Source organism: Mesocricetus auratus, unplaced genomic scaffold (genome assembly GCF_017639785.1).
Source record: "Mesocricetus auratus isolate SY011 unplaced genomic scaffold, BCM_Maur_2.0 Super-Scaffold_100008, whole genome shotgun sequence".
Classification (NCBI taxonomy): Eukaryota; Metazoa; Chordata; class Mammalia; order Rodentia; family Cricetidae; genus Mesocricetus; species Mesocricetus auratus.
The window spans coordinates 47,606,443-47,625,891 of NW_024429192.1; the positions used below are offsets into that span (position 1 = coordinate 47,606,443).

General features: G+C 44.1%; 1 protein-coding gene across 4 annotated transcripts in view; it reads left to right on the forward strand.

Annotated features, from left to right (window-relative positions):
* Sidt1 (SID1 transmembrane family member 1) overlaps positions 1 to 19,449 on the forward strand; it is an 83,269-nt gene that overhangs the window by 54,831 nt on the left and 8,989 nt on the right. The window contains exons 11-21 of one of the 4 annotated variants that reach the window (XM_040750790.1): positions 2,557 to 2,628; positions 4,274 to 4,419; positions 5,117 to 5,190; positions 6,452 to 6,518; positions 8,507 to 8,580; positions 9,492 to 9,642; positions 9,792 to 9,909; positions 11,844 to 11,980; positions 13,267 to 13,375; positions 16,677 to 16,691; positions 17,881 to 17,957. In XM_040750790.1, the coding sequence (XP_040606724.1) occupies positions 2,557 to 2,628; positions 4,274 to 4,419; positions 5,117 to 5,190; positions 6,452 to 6,518; positions 8,507 to 8,580; positions 9,492 to 9,642; positions 9,792 to 9,909; positions 11,844 to 11,980; positions 13,267 to 13,375; positions 16,677 to 16,691; positions 17,881 to 17,957 (1,040 nt within the window). The remainder of the gene's footprint in view (positions 1 to 2,556; positions 2,629 to 4,273; positions 4,420 to 5,116; positions 5,191 to 6,451; positions 6,519 to 8,506; positions 8,581 to 9,491; positions 9,643 to 9,791; positions 9,910 to 11,843; positions 11,981 to 13,266; positions 13,376 to 16,676; positions 16,692 to 17,880; positions 17,958 to 19,449) is intronic. The other 3 variants (XM_005074750.4, XM_040750791.1, XM_005074751.4) reach the window with 3 other exon arrangements.

Genomic DNA, 19,449 nt, shown 5'->3' on the forward strand with positions numbered 1-19,449 from the left:
CATGGTAGCATCAGTCACAGCACTGAAAGTGTCAGGAGTGGTGGCTTTGGTAATAGCAATGCTTGCAATCAACAGGAGCTGGAGCAGCTGCAAACTCTATGTCACAATGAAGCCAGCACTGACGAAAAGTGAAAAGGGGACAGCCAAGCATTTACACAGCATTCTCTGTGCTCCAAATCTAATTCGTAGCATTCAAAAGTTGAAAGTTAGGCTGGGGGCATAGTTCTGTGACAGAGTGTTTGCCTATCACATGCAAGGCCCTAGATTTGATCCCCAACATGCACCTATATGCCCCCACAACCCCACATAACAACGTGTTTAAAGATAATCATTTCTCATCTTTGAAATTGTATGTAAAAGCATTCATGATGTTGATGTCATGCTGTATACTTAAGGGTTAGCCCAAGGAAGTGCAGAGACCTGAGTTCTCCAAATAATAAATATATCAAGCCTGGAAACAAATGCATTCTCAAGGCCAGAGTCTATATCCTGCAGGCCCTGGGAACACCCTTGCTTGCCAAGAATAGCATTAGCTCCACATCTCACCCACTAGCTGAGGCAATGCCCTTAGCTCATTCACCAACGGGAGAAAGAAAAATGAGTCTCTTAGGCCTCAGGTTTGTCATCTGCCTGGAAATTTTGAATTTTGCTCTTAGCCATTTTCCCTGGTGGAGGAGATCGATAGGGACACAATTATTTAAAAATTAAAAAAACACGTAATGAAGCCTGGAGAGGCCTCAGAAACTGACTTTTTGAGAGTCCCTCAATGGAACAAAGTCAGAAAGTGGGGTGGAGAAAGTTGATTGTGGGGATGGAGAGATGCTTCAGAGGTTAAGAGCACTGACTGCTCTTCCAGAGGTCCTGAGTTCAGTTCCCAGCACCCACATGGTCGTTCACAACCATCTGTAATAATAAGAACTGGTGCCCTCTTCTGGTAGACAGGCATACATGCAGGCAGACACTCTATACACGATAAATAAATAAATCGTTTTAGAAAAGAAAATTGACAGTGACTAGGAAGTGTTCAGAGCTTTTGTATTTTTTCAGTAAAATCACTGAAATACACTGAGAGCACAGATGTTTCCGTGTATTAGGTATGTTCACTGAAGTGGTTCCCTACCACATCGTAAGACACTTGTGAGTTGCCTGGGGATGTAGTTGAGTGGTAGAGAAATTGCATGAAATATGAAAGACCCTGGATTCAGTTCCCAAAATCCAATTGAAACAGAAGAGGAGAGGAGGGAATGAGGAAGGAAGATAAAGAAAGAGAGAATGAGTCATTCTAGGCCCTTTTGTCAGTCATGTGACTGGCAAGGTCATCTCTCAAAAAGAGGAATTGCTCAAAATTCCCACCAGCCCTTCAATAGCTAAATCCTTAGCAAATTTCAGAGAGCATCGAAGAAATATTGTCTCAGAGTCCCTTGGTGAGTTTGACTCCGGCAGATACTGTGGCATTAGGTCAGAGAAACTGCCTGGATGCCTGCTAATTTGTAGCCTCTGCTCTCAGTCCATTTTTTCCTAACGCTCAGGAATGAATTAACTGGAAGGAATAACACCTTTTCCGGTAGTCACACAGGAAGTTGAAGGTATTTTCCTGTTGCATGTGGTGGGGTGACTCCAGAGACATTCCTAGCTCTCAGAGAAAGGGGGCCACCCTCCTTGTTACAAGGAGCCCTGGGCTTCACTTGAGAATGTTAGTGTCTGCTCTAATCTGTCAACAACCTATTAGCAACAGATGTACCTAATCTACCTCCTTAATAGCCCTCAAAATAACTGGAGCTTTCTCCCATGCTGTCAATCTCTTTGTTCTTCACTTAAGACTCTAGTGAGTGTAGTAATGTCCTTCTTATGCATAGTTAGGATGCTTCTTAATAGCAGACCACTACTTCTGTGTCTCTTCAGTGGTGACACTTGCGATGGTGATTCTAGACCCAGGCCCTTTACTCCTAGAACTTTGCTGTACTGCCAAGCTAACTGTTCTTGTGTTGTAGTGTCAAATCAAATGGCAAATATGTAAGACATTTGGAGACGTGTGGTCTAAGTTGCAACTACCCGAGTACATCATTGTGGCCCAAAGCGTATCTGTACCTAAATGAGGGTGGCTATGTTTTTACTGAACTTTGTTATTAAACATTGCCATTTTAATTAAGTGTAAATTTTACATGCCGTGAAATATTATACTTCTTTTGAATTTTCTCTACAAACTAAGAGATTTACAAACACGTCTTTGGCTGGGCAGTGGTGGCACATGCCTTTGAACCCAGTACTTGGGAGGCAGAGGCAGGCAGATCTCTGTGAGTTGGAGACCAGCCTGGTCTACAGAGCAAGTTCCAGGACAGCTAGGGCTGTTACACGGAGAACCCCAACCATACAGAAAGAGATGGCAGGCTAGATGTGGCCCTGAGAACCCACAGTGATGATTCCTGTATAAAGTGGAAAGAAATTCAGATTTAAAGATGGCTGCTTAAGTGACTCGGCTACTTCAAGTGGTGCGGTTTTATTTCAGCAGCTGAGAGTAAAGCACTTCTCTCTTTTTGGTTTTGTTTGTCACTGCAGGCTCTGGAAATATGGCCGTGTCACATCCCATCGCTGCCAGTACACCTGAAGGAAGCAACTATGGGGCAATAGGTACTTCCTACTAGGAGTCCTTTGGTAGAACTGTGTCTTTATTCTGCAGAGGTTAGCGCAAATCATTGTGAGCATGGGTAAGCCAGCCGCCCAGTGAAGCTGTTCGTAGACATAAAAGATGATCTGGCTGAATGTTCTGGAAAGTTCCTTCCAGCACTCTCTCTGGTTCTATTGCTCTGTTTCTTGGATCTGCTAGCTACACTTGAGCAGAACTCATTGCAGTGGCTGCCATAAACTTCCAAAGCTCCCTTGGGACTTACAGTTTTTATTACATTTTTATTTATTCGTTTTGGGGGTGGCCCATGTGCCTCTATGCATATTGGTGATCAAAGGACAACTTGCCGTAGTTGTGTCTGTGGGTGTGGCAGTAAGCACTTCACCAGCCCCTTAAACTATTGATCTATTTATCGTGTGTGAGTGTGTGTGTGTGTGTGTGTGTGTGTGTGAGAGAGAGAGAGAGAGAGAGAGAGAGAGAGGAGAGAGAGAGAGAGAGAGAACAGGTGCATGTGAGTGGAGATCAGAGGACACTCCTAATTCAGTTCTCTTCTGCTATCCTGAGATCTGGAGATCAAACTCAGGCCATTAGTCCTGCACACAAGCTCCTCTACCATCCCTGCCACCTTGTCAGCTCCCTGGGGAGCTGACTCTAGGGCTTGAAAGACATGTCACATCCGGCCACTGTCAGTTGACCAGTCGCTTCCTTCTCAGGTGTCAGTAAAGTAGGGGGTAAACTAAGGCAGCGCTACAAGTGAACATGACTGTAGCTTAACAGTCAGGCCTTCACCCTGACTAAGTTCACAGTGAGCATGCTCAGTGCCACCCAGTTATTCATTGGGCAAACCTAGTAAGTCATTAAGCATCCTGAAAGAAACCAGATCCCCCATACCTGTCTTATAGGGCAGGAGTTCCTGGGTGCCTGTCCCTGCCATGATGCTCGCAGGCCTGTGAATGGTGTGCCTTAAACAGTCTCCACAGATGGCCTGTAGTCCTGCTCTTTTACTCTGTAACTTTGAGCGTGTGGGTTCAGTGCAGGCTACTTATTTTTAGTTCTGTTAGAACAGGATTTTTAAAAAACCATCTGAACAGAAGAAATAAAGCGGAAGGTAGGCTCAGCCCATACGCTCGGGCTGCACAGATCCCATCTGCTCCAGAACATTCACTCACGAGAACAGAAGAATCCTTCCCGAGAATGCTGTTTTCATTATGTAATGATAGAGATGGCATGTGGGGGATCTCTCTGGATAGTCTGTGAAAAATGTACAGCAGTTAGATATGTGTGTTTACCCACATGCATAATAGAAGCTATAAATAACCCTGCACATGCATGCTTATACATCTGTGTTCATATCTTAAAATGTGAAACATGAAATACAAGCACAAGGTTATTTTTGCATCCGGATATCTACAGAGCAGATGCCAGTCTATTCTTTATAGTCTAGAAACAGACAAATCAAATATAAAATGGGAGAAAAGAAAAGACGGAGTCAGCTTGAGATGGCAGCAGAGGAGCGTGTCTTGTTGGCAAAGAGTTAATTTGGACTAACATGGTATTTTCTAGACTGAGTAAGCACTACACTTTTTGCAGAGGAATAGATTCCAAAGACTGTTCTTGGCTTTTAAAGGCAAGATGAGTTTTCTGTTTCAGACGAGTCAAGTTCCAGTCCTGGAAGACAGATGTCTTCCTCCGATGGTGGGCAGCCATGCCACTCAGACACTGACAGCTCTGTGGAGGAGAGTGACTTCGACACCATGCCAGATATTGAAAGTGACAAAAATGTGATCCGGACCAAGGTACTAATGCTCCATGACTGTAGTCTTTGAAATGGAAGAAAGTTTGGTAGTAAAATAAAGGGCCTCGGTTTCCTTAATTGTTTTTCCTTCGAAGGGAGGTCAAATCTTCTGAAGGATTTAGATGAAACACAGCTAGAGCCCAAAACAACAGCCTCCCCATCAGACGGAACGGAGCAGGCAGGACATCCCACAGTCTCAGCACCTGAAGTGTTTGGGAAGAGGGAAGGATCAAGGGATCCAATCAGATGGAAATCAAGATTCACCACAGGGCTGCTCTGGAAACTGTCCCATTTCTATGCCTACATCGTTTGAGAACAAAGCCCATTTCTTTCTGGCATTTGTTTATATGTTGTATTTTACCTGGCAAAAGATATGAGTATAAACCACACAGTTTCAACTGTGTGCAGTTCAGGAATGACACAGCGAGCAGATCTGAAAGCTGGGCAGGCAATGCTTGAGATGTGGGACACATTCAGTACTCCTGGTAGGATTCCTGCATCAGCCAGATCCTCAATGTGCCAAGGAGAATGGTAGTGTTTTATTGGTAGTATCCAGAGAAAAGCGAAGTTAGAGGAAATGTCTTGATGAGTAGTTTTAATCCCCAGAGGGAACTAAACTAGTCTTTTTAAAGTTCTCCCTTGTGCCCAGTACATGAAACCAAGCTCGAGTCTGCCTACTCTTTCTATTGGTATCCTAGATGTTCCTGTACCTGTCGGATCTGTCCAGGAAGGACCGGAGAATTGTCAGCAAAAAGTATAAGATTTATTTTTGGTAAGTAGATAACCAGGGATCATGGTTTCCTTAAAAACATTAAGCCAGATGGCAATGCTGCACACCTTTAATACCAGCACTCAGGAGGCAGAGGCAGGCGAATTTCTGTGAGTTCAAGGCCAGCCTGGTCTACAGAGTGAGTTCTAGGACAAGCTTGAAAATTACACAGAGAAATCCTGTTTCAAACAAACAAAACATTGAATTGCTTAAATCTATTTATTTTTATGTATGTGTGTACTGCAATGCTAGAGATCAAACCCAGGCCCACACATAATAATAGCAAGTCCTCTACCACTGAGCTACATTCTCCAACCCTGAATTCTTTACATTTACATTTTTCTTTGTAAAAGCTACTACCACTTGTATCACAAAGAGTTGGTGTTTAATAAGGCATGCTATGGATGATGCCTCCAACTTGTATCAAAAAAGACCTGTAATGTGGCCATACTAGTGTCTTTCCACTCAGTCAAGAGGCTCGGCGGGCTAGCCTCCCTTTGCTCCAAAAGCTCTAGACTAACTGTGGTCCTCTTGTGTCAACACACTGCCCCTGCATTTTTATTTTCTGAAGAATCCTCCTGCTTCTGGATGTAGACATTAGAATGAATCCAGGGAGACAAACGGAATTTCATAGCTGAGCTATCATTTTGGAATAAAGTGTTATTTAAGCGTCTCCACAAGTTATTCCTCTCTTGTTACCTGCACTCCAAGCACATTCAGTCTAATAGTGTACTAAAGGGCTAGTATGGCTATATAAGTAGATTTTATTGTTTTACAAACGATTGTACAAAGAAGACGGAGGAAGAGGAGGAGGAGAACTTCAACTCATTGGGTGCCAATAGTTAGTTTTAAATACATAATTTCAGGTCAGGCACGATGGCAATGTCTGTAACCACAGCCTGTCACATTGCAAGTTCTAGGCCAGTCAGGGCTGCATAGCAAGACTGTCTCCAGTAAGTTAAATAAACGAGTGATTAATGATTTCAGTTAACAGTGCAAGGATTCTTTGCTATAATCAAATCAATAGGAGTAACCAAGGCAAACTTTATTTACTTCCCTCTGTCTGCTTTGGTCCAAATCCTGTCTACCAAATGTTCAAATGCACAGGGAAGGAGAGGCAGACTTCGGAATCAGGAGCTGTACCCTCAGCTCCTAGTTGCTTTTGCAAGCTAAGTATGGATTTGTAAGGTGGGAGCATTCTTTTTTAAAAGCTGAGCAGTCTGCTGTCATCTTGAGGTCACCATTTATGGTTGTTCTGTCACAGGAACATCATCACCATCGCTGTGTTTTATGCACTGCCTGTGATGCAGCTCGTTATCACCTACCAGACAGTAAGTGTTGCCCCACCCAGATGCCCAGCTTCCATCCAAAGGGGATGCCATCCCTCTGGCTTGCAGGGAACAGTTTAGCTTGGGGAAAGTTCAAAACTAATCTTTTAAAGATTTTTTTATTTCCCCCATTTCGTGTGTGTGTGTGTGTGTGTGTGTGTGTGTGTGTGAGAGAGAGGGGGGGGGCGGTGCCTGAAGACACTATAGGTGTTGAATCCCCTGGAATTGATGTCATAGGCAGTTGTGAGTTACCTGCTATGTACCATGCACCAAACTCAAGCCTTTGGAACAGAAGTGTGTGCTTGTAACCATTAAGCCATCGTAGCCACTCTTCAGTCCCAAAAACCATATTTTTGGTTAATTTTTTTTTGAGACAGAGTCTCTCTATTTTGTAGCTCTGGCTGTCCTGGAACTGCATATATATAGACCAGGCTGGCCTTGAACCCACAGAGATCCAACTGCCTCTGCCTCTCAAGTGCTAGAATTAAAGGCATATGCCACCAGCCTCCAAGAGATTTTTTAAAAAATGATTTCCCATTTGGTTCCAATTAGCCTTCTTCATTAGCTTCATCTCTGAGATCTTTCCCATTTATTTCCCAATTGTTTCATCACAAAATAATCTGGCTCCTTATATTGTTTAGTTTACCAACCTAAAATCAATCATTCAACGATAATGTCTATCAGTGGGACCTGTCATTAATCATTCTGAGTTGATCATTGATCATCAGGAAACAATGAGTAAACAAAGTTCTACACTGACAGACTAGGACTGTAGCTCAGTGGGGAGAGTGTTTGCCTAGAATGCATGAAACTCTGTGTTCAATCCCAGCACCTCATAAACAGATGTAACATGCCTGTGACCCCAGCAAGAGACTCAAGGAAGCCAGAGGATCAGAAGTTCAAGGTCATCTCAGGTAGTGAGTTCAAGGCCAGCTTGGGTAATGTGAGACTGCCTCAAAATGTAAAACAAAGCAACCTCTCCAGACTTAACAAAAGAAGTCAGAAGTCTAATTAGCCTGTACATGCTCATTGGGGATAGTAAATAGAATTTTAAAAAGCGTCATAAGGGGCTGGAGAGATGGCTCTGCAGTTAAGCACACTTGTTGCTCTTGCAGAGAATCTGGGTTCCCAGTGCCTACATGGCCTCTCAGAACCGTCTGTAATTCCAGTTCCAGGGGAATCCAGCACCCTCTTCTGCCTCAATGGATGTCAGGCACACACGGGTGGTACACAGACATACATACAAGCAAAACACTCACACACACAACATAGATAAATCTTTTTCAAATAGTTTAAAAGCAGTTCATGGAACTAATAAAATATTAAACCAGCAACAAAAAATTAGAAATCAAATGAAAAAATTCACACTAAAACAGCTTGAGGATATCCACTGCTCCTTTGTAGAAACCCTGAGTCCATATTTCTAAGTATACATTTTCTAGAAATTATGAGACTTGAGGAGGCCCATTTAGAATGATATGCAGTTAATGACATTTTTGCACTGTCCTTCAATTTTTGCTATGTATTAAAATCACGTGGGGGTACTTTTAAGAATCTCAGGGTCCAAGGTGGAATCCCAACTAAACAGAGTAGGGCTTCAGGATATAGAACCATGCATCAGTATTGTTTAAATCCTCTATGATTTCTCTGTAGAGCCAAGCTAATGAGGTAAAACATCCAGTCCATTAATAGTCATTTAATAATGAAGACAAAGTCTCTATGAGGTTTGAACACCACTGTTTATAACCTAAACATCCTCTAAATCCATGGGAACCCTGTCAGAAGCTGCAGTTTGCTCTGATTTAGGAAGGTTCTTGATGGAGAGAGGATAGATAAGGAAAACTAGGCACTTCTTCCCTGGCTGCTTGGTGGGGCACTCTGAGGGTGGGACATCTCCATTCCCTCTGAGTCCTTTCTGTTCTTTGTGACTTTGGGCAGACTCAGGGGATGGAGAAAAGCCACATTTCCTCTTCTCTCACTTGATTTTATAGGTGGTAAATGTCACTGGCAACCAGGACATCTGTTACTACAACTTTCTCTGTGCTCACCCCTTGGGCGTCCTGAGGTAAACTCAGCCCTCTGGTTCCTTGTGAAGCGTTTGAGATTCTTTCTGTCTAACTTGACCTAAGGTATTAAGAACATGAAAAACAACTGGAGAAAACTACCCTAGTCAGGGCGAAGAGGAATTAAAGCCAGATGTAGAGACCAGGTACACTTCTCTCCCAGGCAATATTCCTAAGAGTGATCCAATGAGGAGTGGGCAGTGAAGTTTTTAAAAGCCAGGTCCCTAGCTATGGGTGACGAACACCCATGAGCATTAGTTGGTGGCCAGCTTTCATGCAGTCTGTGAAATGACCTCATGAAGTAGACATTATTAGTACCGCCAATATAGATGAAGATGCCAAGGCTTAGGCAGGTAAGGATTTGCTGAATTTCATTCCCTTGGTTCTTAGTGATGTCAGAATTCATCCACAAACCTGGTTGTTCTAAAGCCCCCAGAACTTGGTGAAAGAAAATGTCTTCCTGAGAGGTGGGAACCCAACTTCTGTAACAGTAGAACCAGTCACTGTTGGTGATGCATCTGTGCTTATCCTGAAATCCACAGTTAAGAGAGCTAAATAGTGACACACTGTGGGTCTGCCAATGAGAGTCGTAGGTGGAGCTTAAATGCTTGTCTATCTCTGGACCAGCTCGTCCTCAGGACTCGTACTTTGCCAGGGTCATGAGGACAAGAGATGATCAGGTGGGCGTTAGGGATGGTAAGCAGGCATCCCTGAGAAGAAATTAAGTCGTGAGCATCTTCAAATCAAGGAGTTAGAGTAACGAGGAGTTCTGGTGATTTTCCAACCCTGACGGCCCAAGGAAAGGTTAGCAACGGAAGGCACCAAACGCTGACTTCCCCAGCACACTTTTGCATTCATTCTTCGAGTCCTTGTGATGGTTTTCACACCCATAATTTCTCACTCATCTCTATAGCGCCTTCAATAATATTCTCAGTAACTTGGGCCATGTGCTCCTGGGCTTCCTCTTTCTGCTGATAGTGTTGCGCCGGGACCTTCTCCATCGAAGAGCCCTGGAAGCTAAAGACATCTTTGCTATGGTGAGGAGAAAGTGGAACAGACCAAAGGCAAGAAGTGGGAAGGGCCATGATTTCAAGTAGACCTGCATAGGGGAGGGACGTCTGGCTTGATGATGTGATGATAAATTGTGTGTAGAGCCACCCGAGGCCACTATTTGGGGCTGTCTTTCTATTAACAACCTTTCTCCTTTTTTCAGGAGTATGGGATTCCCAAACACTTCGGTCTCTTCTATGCTATGGGCATTGCACTGATGATGGAAGGCGTGCTCAGTGCTTGCTACCATGTCTGCCCTAATTACTCCAACTTCCAGTTCGGTAATTAGAACGTTTATCAGTGACATAGACTTGAGCTACAGGAGTCTTCTCCTGGAGCCCTTCCAAAAACATCAGATTCAGTGCGGGAACTAAAAGGCATTTGGGGTGAGCTGAAACGGTCTGAGTGTGCCTTGCCACCGAGCAAGATTTCTGTACGTTATACCTTTTTTGTTGTTGTTCCCTCTGACCACCATTTAGTCTAGAAAACACTACACTGAATGCTGACGCCATAATGAGACCCAGTGTCAGGGACCAGGATGTCACTGCTCTTCAAGCTTCCTTCCATGTAACTTACCTAGTTGAGTAGTTAGACTGCTCTGGCTTGAAGGTAATGGAAAAACTCCATTTAGAGTTAACTAAATGATAAGGCCATCACACCGACTGCTCACTGTTTAGAAGGCAGAGAGAGAAAGGGCTTTATGGCTGGCTTACCTGAGGGCTCTGCCCCTATCTTCCCTGTGTGGCCCTTTGTATGTCCCCTAACCTGTGTGTTGATTTCCTCACAAGGGTAACTTCTCTCATAATGGAAAAATGTGTCCATAGAAGATCCTGGTTTTAAGTCTCTTTCTCCAGGTTCAGAGTGGGTTCAAGGTAGCCTGTAGGAACCTTTAATTAGAGCAAGGAAACATCCTCATAAGAAACCTCAGGATAATGTTCCCTCATACCTCAGTAGCTCAAAAGGTCATAAGTACATTCCTGAATTATTCCCTAGACATCTAGACTGCTACATCCACCAGCAACGGAAACTGGATTAACTTTGGACCAATCAGACCCATTCCTTCTAAGAGTAGGGTTAGCTTTTCTGAGGCTGGAAAGATGTGCAGTTCTGAAATGAAATGATGGTAGATACCAAGTTAGTATTAAAATATGAAGAATGAAGAAAGAGAGTGGTGGTCTCTGCCTATAAACTTAGCACTTCTGGGAAGCTGAGGTAAGAGAATCTCTAGACTATATACAGTGAGACCCATCTAAGAGCGACACAACAGCAAGAAGAGGATAGAAATGAGGAAAGTAAGGGCTGTATACTGCCACCCACACTCAAATATAACGATTTTTAAGTAGTTAATTAATGGGGTGTTTTTTGTTTGTTTGCCTGTTTTTTGATACGAGGTCTTACTATGTAGCCATGGCAGTTCTGTAATTTGCTGTGGAGACCCAGACTTTGCCTCCTGAATGCTGGGATTGGAACGATGCCACCCACCACCACCACATAGCAGGATCCACAGGACTTCTTAATTGCTTGGCTTGTGCACCTTCTGTTTCCTGTTTAACAAATTTCTCCCCAGAGCGTTAATTCCCACCTGAGCTGGCTGTGTGCGAGCTTTTATTTCCCACATTGGCATTAGCACTGGCCACGGGCAGGCATTGAAATATTTTACAGAAGTTTTGAGTAGCATGTGCATCTCATTAGTGTTTTGCTTCCTGTCTCCATAACTGTACAGCAGCTGGGCCTCATTTAATGAGCAGCTCTTTCCATCAGTAGGCTATTATGCTTAGCAGTTAGATACAGCAGCGAGTGTGGCTACGTTTCAGAGTGCTGAGAACAGCTTCCACCTGACACCCATCTAATTGTCACTCTGCTAAACTGTCACCATTAAAGGTTTTTTTTGTTTCGTTTTGTTTTTTCTTTGTCACCATTGTGCGATGCAAGGTTTAGAATGCACATACCCTTGCAAGTGAGGTAGCAGTTTACTTATCCCGTCAGATGTTTTCTTTCTGTGAACCACAATACACTGGCGGATGGGGAAGGGCTAGATACAGAGGACACAGGATCTTCCTAGAGCATGTGCCTAGAGGGACTCTTATGTCAGAGACCCCTCCCCACACACCAGCAAATGTTCCACTAACTGAAGCCAGGGGGCAGTCAGAAGCTGAAGAAAAGCCTGGAGTGTTGTTGCAGTCACCCACTGAACTTCTTTGACTTGGATCCTCAGACACTTCCTTCATGTACATGATTGCGGGCCTCTGCATGCTGAAGCTCTATCAGACCCGCCACCCAGACATCAATGCCAGCGCCTACTCCGCCTACGCCTCCTTTGCTGTAGTCATCGCACTTACGGTCCTCGGAGTGGTGGGTCCCTCTCCGTCTGCCTTCAGTCTGGCTCTGGCAAAGTTTCCCTTTGGGGGGATTTCTGTTGTTTGTGTCTCTTTGTTGGGCTTTGGGTGCATGGATTTGGGTCTGCTCATGGCACTCTGGCTGGGTTACTGACAGTGGTGTCTAAGCATGTAATAATCGCCCGTAAAACTAGCTGAGGGTGGTTTTTAATATTAAAATGAAGCCTGAGTCATGTCAAAAGTGGAATAGATACATCTAAGCTGATTGGAGAAACCACTTCTAAATGTGCACGGCCAGAAGTTGCTGGCTGCCTTCAGTTATTTGAAGAGCAACTGTCCCTCCATTTATCACCATTCCATCTCTTCCTCCTTCTGTTTTCATTTGACTAGACAGCCAGTAATTTTTTTCTGTCCACTGTACAGAAAGATCCCTGTGAGTTTTGAAGTAAGAAAACAAAATGCACACAGGGCTAGGTGGCTTTTAAGAACATTTTTATTTATTATTCAACAATTTCATACCTGTATTTAACACATCTACTGCCTCCCCCCCTAATTCCTTCCTTCCACCCTTTCAAGCCATCCCCAACCCCCAACACATTCCACTCCAAGGCTTCATGTCTTCTTTATTTTTATGTTTTTATAACCTACTGAGCCTAGTTAGTGCTGTATGCATAATAGGTGTAAGGCCATCCACCTGAGCATGAACACTCAACCAATAGCCACATCAACCCCCCCAAATGACTCTCCCTCCCCCAGCTAGCAACTGCCAATAACTCCTCAGTTAGGGGTGGGGCCTCTTGAGCCCCTCCCCCTGCTCTCTGGAATGTTGATTGGCTTGCTCTTGTGCAGGTCTTGTGCAGGCAGCCACAGCTTCAGTGAGTTCATGACTACAGCTGTCATGACGTAAGACACCCGTCCTCCAGCTCTTGCATTCTTACCACTCCCCACTTCCACGTTCTTCCACGAGCCTTGTGGCTGGTTGACAGAATGTCCTACTTTAGCCTGAATGCTCACAGTTCTCAGTATTTTAACCAGTTGTGAGTCTCTGTATTAGCTGCAGCCTGCTGCAAAACAAAACAAAACAAAAATAAATAAATAAAACAAAAAAAAAAACACAAGTTTTTCTGGCTACTGCTGAGATCAGTGCTCATCTGTGGGTATAAGTATAAATATTCAGAAGGTGGTTTCACAACATGTAATGGCTAGTTTTTGTTTGATTTTGTTTGCTACTCTAAGAATAGTGGTTGGACAGAGTTCGCATGGGAAACCCCAGATCACACTAACCCTCATCTTTATCCCTAGGTGTTTGGAAAAAATGATGTGTGGTTCTGGGTCATCTTCTCTGCAATCCATATTCTTGCTTCTCTGGCCCTCAGCACCCAGATCTACTACATGGGCCGCTTCAAGATAGGTGAGTAAAACCATGTACTAACTGCCCAGGGGAAAGAAGCACATCAACACTCATCCTCCAAAACAGTGTTACTAATCACCATGAACATGGGCTCTGAGATCCCTGCTAAGTTTGGTTGTCTCTAAGAACATCTTCCTCCTTGTAGGACCTCAATAAACTGTAGCCACTATTTCTCTTTTCAGTTGAGAGATGTAGCCTCTCGTGCCACCTAGCTGAGGCACACCTCCACTTGCTCGTTGCAAACACTTTCAAACTATCAAAATTTCAAAGGGTGTTAAGCCAGGACTACATAGAGAGATGCTGTCTCAGAAATACCAAAGGAGGGTCATTAAGAGAGCAGTGTGCTCACTATACCACAAGTCCTACATAGAGGAGCCTTTTTCCACCTGCAGCATTCTCTAATGCTAAATGGTTGTCAAGAATAAATCATACGCCATTTCCAGATATGAGGACTGAAACTTTTGAGACCAGCTTTCCTACTGAACCAATGCTGACAGTGTGGACTGAGTGAACATTAGCTCATCATCTCCTGATATCAGTCATCACACACTGGAGGGGATTCAAGACGTTTTGGAGTATTTTTAAAAATTATTTTAACATATAGGAATCCCCACATAAAATCTCATTTGTATTTTTCAAGATAAGTCATTATGTGTAAACATAGACCTGCCCCTAATATTGGCAGAGCCCAGGGAAAGAAGGTAAATAAAAAGTCACAAACAAAATTTGTGAAAAGTTCAAGTTACAAAGTAGACTAAAGAATACTAAAAATAAAAAGAAGAACAGAGGGAAGGATTTGGAGCGAGGAAGGGAGGTAGAGAGGGAGAGGGGTGAGCAGAACTCAGTGGTAAAGCATGTCCTTAGAATGTATAAGAGCCTGGATTTGATCCCTAGCAAAAGAAAGAACAAAAGACAGGGAGGGAGGGAAAAGAACAGTAAACTGATTTTCATTATAGCCTAGAAGGTTCAGGTTGAAATTTAGAATCCTCGTACCCTCAAAAAAAACCCTGTAGAACATACCTGCTCTTCCTACCAATGGCTCTGTTCTGTGTAGATCCAAGGCCATCCAACACCCAGTGCCCACTTACACGCCATGCAGGTAGTAATGGCTTGGTCATTCTTTGTCCTTGCAAATGTGCACTAATGGAGTATCTGACCTCGGGAAGAAGATAGATGGAAAGGAGGTGCTACAGGCTCTGAGTGCAGGCCCCATCCAGGAGTATTTGGGGAGGGAATTTTGAGGTCCAGTAACCCATAAAATGATCTAGAAATGGAAGTTCCCTTTACTGTATAGATTCCTTGACTGAAGTGCAATGAAGGCCCTGTAAAAAGAGGGTCCCTTGCCCAAAGCAATTCAGTGAAAACAAGTATCTCAAATACAGCATATACTCAATCTGGACCTGGTAATACATACCTGCTGACTCAGTACCTGAGAGGTCAAAGGAGAAGAATGGTGAGTTCAAGGCCAGCTTGGCTAAATAGTAAGGGCCTACTTTAAGTACACACACACACACACACACACACACACACACACACACAAACACATCATCTTCATGACTTAGCTTTCCCCTTGGACATAGTAGATCTACCCTTCTTTAGATAGTGTACCTCCAAAGGACATTTGATAAGGCATTCCCATATTCCAAACCAAAATCTGGATGTCATACAAATTGTCAAAAGGAAACTAACTCAGAGCCTTGTTCTACTTCCTCCCAAATTCATGAACACAAAATCAGGTAGTGGTAACAATCCCTGTCACAGTCCTGTAATAGCAATAACTGTGATGTGCAAACAGTAATATAACACTGACTCATACCATAAACACCTCGTACATAAGGAAGAGTTTATATGAGGACCGTGCAGTAATTTATGGGGCTCACAATAGGAAAGAGTTGTTACATACAAAGATTGATAAAGATTTATTCACAAAGCGATGAGTCACAAGACATACATGGTGAGAAGTATTATGTTAAGGGGTCTCCTGGCAACCTGAGATTAATAGCAATGCAGCCCTACTGTCCTTAATCCTAGGAAGACAGGGATGAAGTGGTCACTAGAATGTCATGGGGAGTAAGTCCCTTGGTAAGGATCTTTGGTTGATAGACAAGTTCAATCTAATGCCACCTCACGGGGAGGTCCCCCACGAATGGTGCAGGTGCATGACAAGTGGGTAGGGCATTCGGAAGACCGAGGTTAGTTTTAAGTTCTGTACCCAGGGACCCATCCTGAGATGGTTTTAGATTTAGCAGGGTCAAAACCTGCTGTTAGAAATGGCAGATTTGTGTAAAGGCACCCAAGGGGGATTGCTCTTCTACCAGCTTTAACAGGATAGCTACAACACCATGGCCACAGGCAGCATGATGGGACCATGAAGGGAAAGACAGATCCTTCAGTTACCAAGAATTTCATTAGGAGAGAGTTCAAGACAAGGGCCTGAAGGGTAATTAGCTTCAGTTCCAGAGAACAAAGGGGATTTCTTGCTCTTACAGATTTGGGGGAGAGGGAATAGGAGAGCATTCCATGAAACCTAGCCTATGTGTCATAAGTTACATGCCAGGAAAAGCACTAGATAAAAGCAAGGGTGTAAGTAGGACCTGGGTGTCACAGGTGAGGCTGGGCTTGCAATTGCAAGGGGGATGGATACTGCAAGGCCACAGCAGGCTTGCTTATCCACTCTGTCCTCACGGGTTGTAGGGAGAAGTGGCCTGTGCCCTGACTGGAGGGTAGTGGGGAAGGACTAGATGCTCTGTGACCTAACAGCGGTTTGCTTGTGCCAATGATTGGGTTTAAAGTCATCCACAGGCAGGAGGTTGCGTTCATAGACAATGGTTCGGCCAGCTGTAACCTCTCCACGCACTTCCTCAACACCTCTGCTTTCTGATAACACATTCCCTTCTCTGCAGTAAAGGCAGCAGTGGCAATGCATACCGTATTATAGGTGGACAGAAACCTCAAAGCCACTTGCCAAGATCACTGTGTGTCCTTTGTCTCAGACCCTAGGAATTAGACCTCGTGGATTTTTCCTAAGAGAAAATGAGTTCCCACAGCAAGTGCTGAATAGGAGGAAGGGAGAGAAAGAGTCCTCTGCATGCTCTTTGGGGAGGAGCCTTCTGAGTGTCTGAGACAGACAGAGTCCATGTCCTTCATGGGGGAGCAAACATCACTTTTACAAATACCAAGTAAAGTCATTACTAAATAAAGAAACAAGCAAATAAATAAGTAAGAGGTAGTTGACCTGTTTGGCTTCCTTCTTACAGATCGTTTCTCTCTCTTATTTCTTCTCTGCTTCCCACTGATTCAGATGTGTCTGACACAGGTAACACCATGCTGCCCTTCGCTGGGATCTGAACTGTTTCTAGACCCACCCAGCTGTGGTGGGTCTGCCTCCTGCTTTCCCCTTCCAGGTCAGGCAGTGTGTGGGAGGAGGAGCCAGAGAAAGTCCCAGAAACCAGTCTGCATAGCAAACCATGCTGGGGTGCATCCCTTCTGGGTTATCGCATGGCCAGGCTCCTTCCTCCTTGTTAAGTTCACCCCAGCCCAGCCTTGCCGGGGAGGAGAAACCCAACAGAGCTGGAGTCCACTCTCAGTAGTGCTGGCTCTGGATACACTCAGGCATGCTTTTTATGTCAAGACATGAAGAGTTTACAGGAAGAGAGCCTTCCTTGACCTTGACTCTGAATGTAGCAGCTGGAACTCTGCTACATTCCAAATGTGCCTTATGCGTGACTACATTTTAAAAATCCTTTCTGTTCTTTCTCGCCCTGTCTTAACTTACATTCCTTAATAATTTTGACTGTTGCTTTCATAGTGCTACTCTTTGTATAAACATTCTTAGTATGGCTCAGGATCTCTTGGTTCAGAACTTAGTAACTCATAACTGCACTGCGAAGTATAGATTGGAAACTTTACAAGTTAAGATGCCCAACTTCCATTATGGAGAGCAAATGTTTTAAGGTAGATTTGGGGGTCCACCTCACCAGAGTGACCTTTAAACAATGGAAGCTTAGCCGAAGGAAGCAGAAGGGTGGCAGTTGCCTGCCACTCATGTCCCTTGACAGCCCTCTGCCATATGATGCATGCGCATGGCACACCCTCCAAGACAATATCATTTTCTAGAGCAGTGGTTCTTGACCTCCCCAGAGCTTCGACCCTTTAACACCGTTCCTCATGTGTGGTGACCCCCAACCATACAATTGGTTTCGTTGCTACTTCATGACTGTAACTTTGCTTCTGTTACAAATCTTAATGTAATCCGTGGTTTCTGATGGTCTTAGGCAACCCCTTTAAGAGAGTCATTTGACCCCAAAAGTGGTTGCAACCCATGGGTTGAAAGCCACTGTTTTAGATCATATACTTATTTCTAGCCTTTCAGGTGCAAGGCATAGTCTAATGCCTTTTACTAGAGTACAGATGGCACCCTTCTTCCCCCAGTCACCTGAGACATGACCTTCAGATCATTTCCCAGTGTATGTATTTTCTCTTATCGTGTGATTGTGTCAACGCAGATCTGGGCATCTTCCGAAGGGCTGCTATGGTGTTCTACACAGACTGTATCCAGCAGTGCAGCAGACCTCTGTATATGGTAGGTGCATGCTCCTGTGTTCCTTGGCCATCTCCCAGAAAGTGAGGAGCAGCGGGAGGGCCAGGCTCGGGGCAGTGACTCTAACCTCCAGAAATCCAAAGAACCAGATGGCCTGAGGTGGCTGTGGTCCAGTCAGTGAGGAAAGAATTATGTTGCTTATTCTTTTAAAAAGGCAAGCTACCGTGGTCCTGCTTTTATAGATAAAATATTTGTGAGTTTTTAAAGAAGATAAAGGAAATATAAACGCACATGCACAAACTTTTAAAATTATATATATGTTTTAGTTTTAGTTTCCTTTTTGAGAACTTCACACATGAGCGCTTCATCTACAATACTACTGACTCTTCGCCCCTCCCAAATTTATGGCCTCTTCAATTATTACTGTTACATATATATGTATAGATATATACACACATACACATGTATATGTGACCTACTGAGTCTATCTAGTGTTGCCTGTATGATCACTTGGGATTGGAAAACCTGTAAGGGAGCTCCTCCTCCTCCCTGGAGGAAGCTGATTCTCTCTCTCTCCCGGTAGTCACTGACTCCCTGCAGCTCATCATCTAGGGGTAGGGCCATGTGGAATTTACCCCATCCATGTTGGCATGTCAACTGGAATACACAAGACTTTTAAATGATGATAATTACTGTGGGGAAAAAAATCAAGGCAGATTGCCTTTGTAGGTAATCCAAAGAGGTGACCTTGTGAAAATGAAATTTTACGCTATTAATAGTTTTACCAGGACAGCAGGTGCGAACTGGCTCTGGGATGGTTCCTTCTGGTTACTTCCATTAGTGCATTGGTTTGCTTACTGTCACTAGATAGAACACTTAGACCAAAAGCAACTTGTGGAGGAAAGGGTTAATTTGGCTTACACTCCTGATCAAGTCAGTCACTGAATGAAGTCAAGGTAAGAGCTGAAACAGAGACCATGGATCAAGGCTGCTTACTGGCTTGCTCCCCATGGCTTGCTTAGCCTGCTTTCTTATACAATATGGGACCATCTGCCTAGGGATGACACCACCCCCAGTGGGCTGGGTCCTTCCACATCAATCATTAGTCAAGACAATGTCCCACATACTGGCATCGATGGAGGCATTTTCTCAGTTGAGGTTCCCTCTTCCCAGACGAACCAAACTGGTGTCAGGTTGACAAAAACCTGCCCAGCACAACTGGGGACTTTCATTTTCCACATTTCCACCTCCATATGTTTTTACAGCAGGAACATTGTTAAACTGTGTTGTTTCATGTTGGTTTGAATATTCCTTCAAAATCCTCCCATATAGCTCTCGTATTATTCATTTCTATACTAAGCCTGAGACTGGGGCAGAAGCCATGCCTCAGTTTCCTGGCCATTGACCTAGGGAAGTGACCAACGGGAAATCCCCTTACATCCTCTGAGCCCTCAGCTTTGGCCTTTACATGGTTCTGTGCTCAGATCTGATGCTGTCTTCTGCCCTGGAACCCAAGAATTCAGTAAGAGCCCAG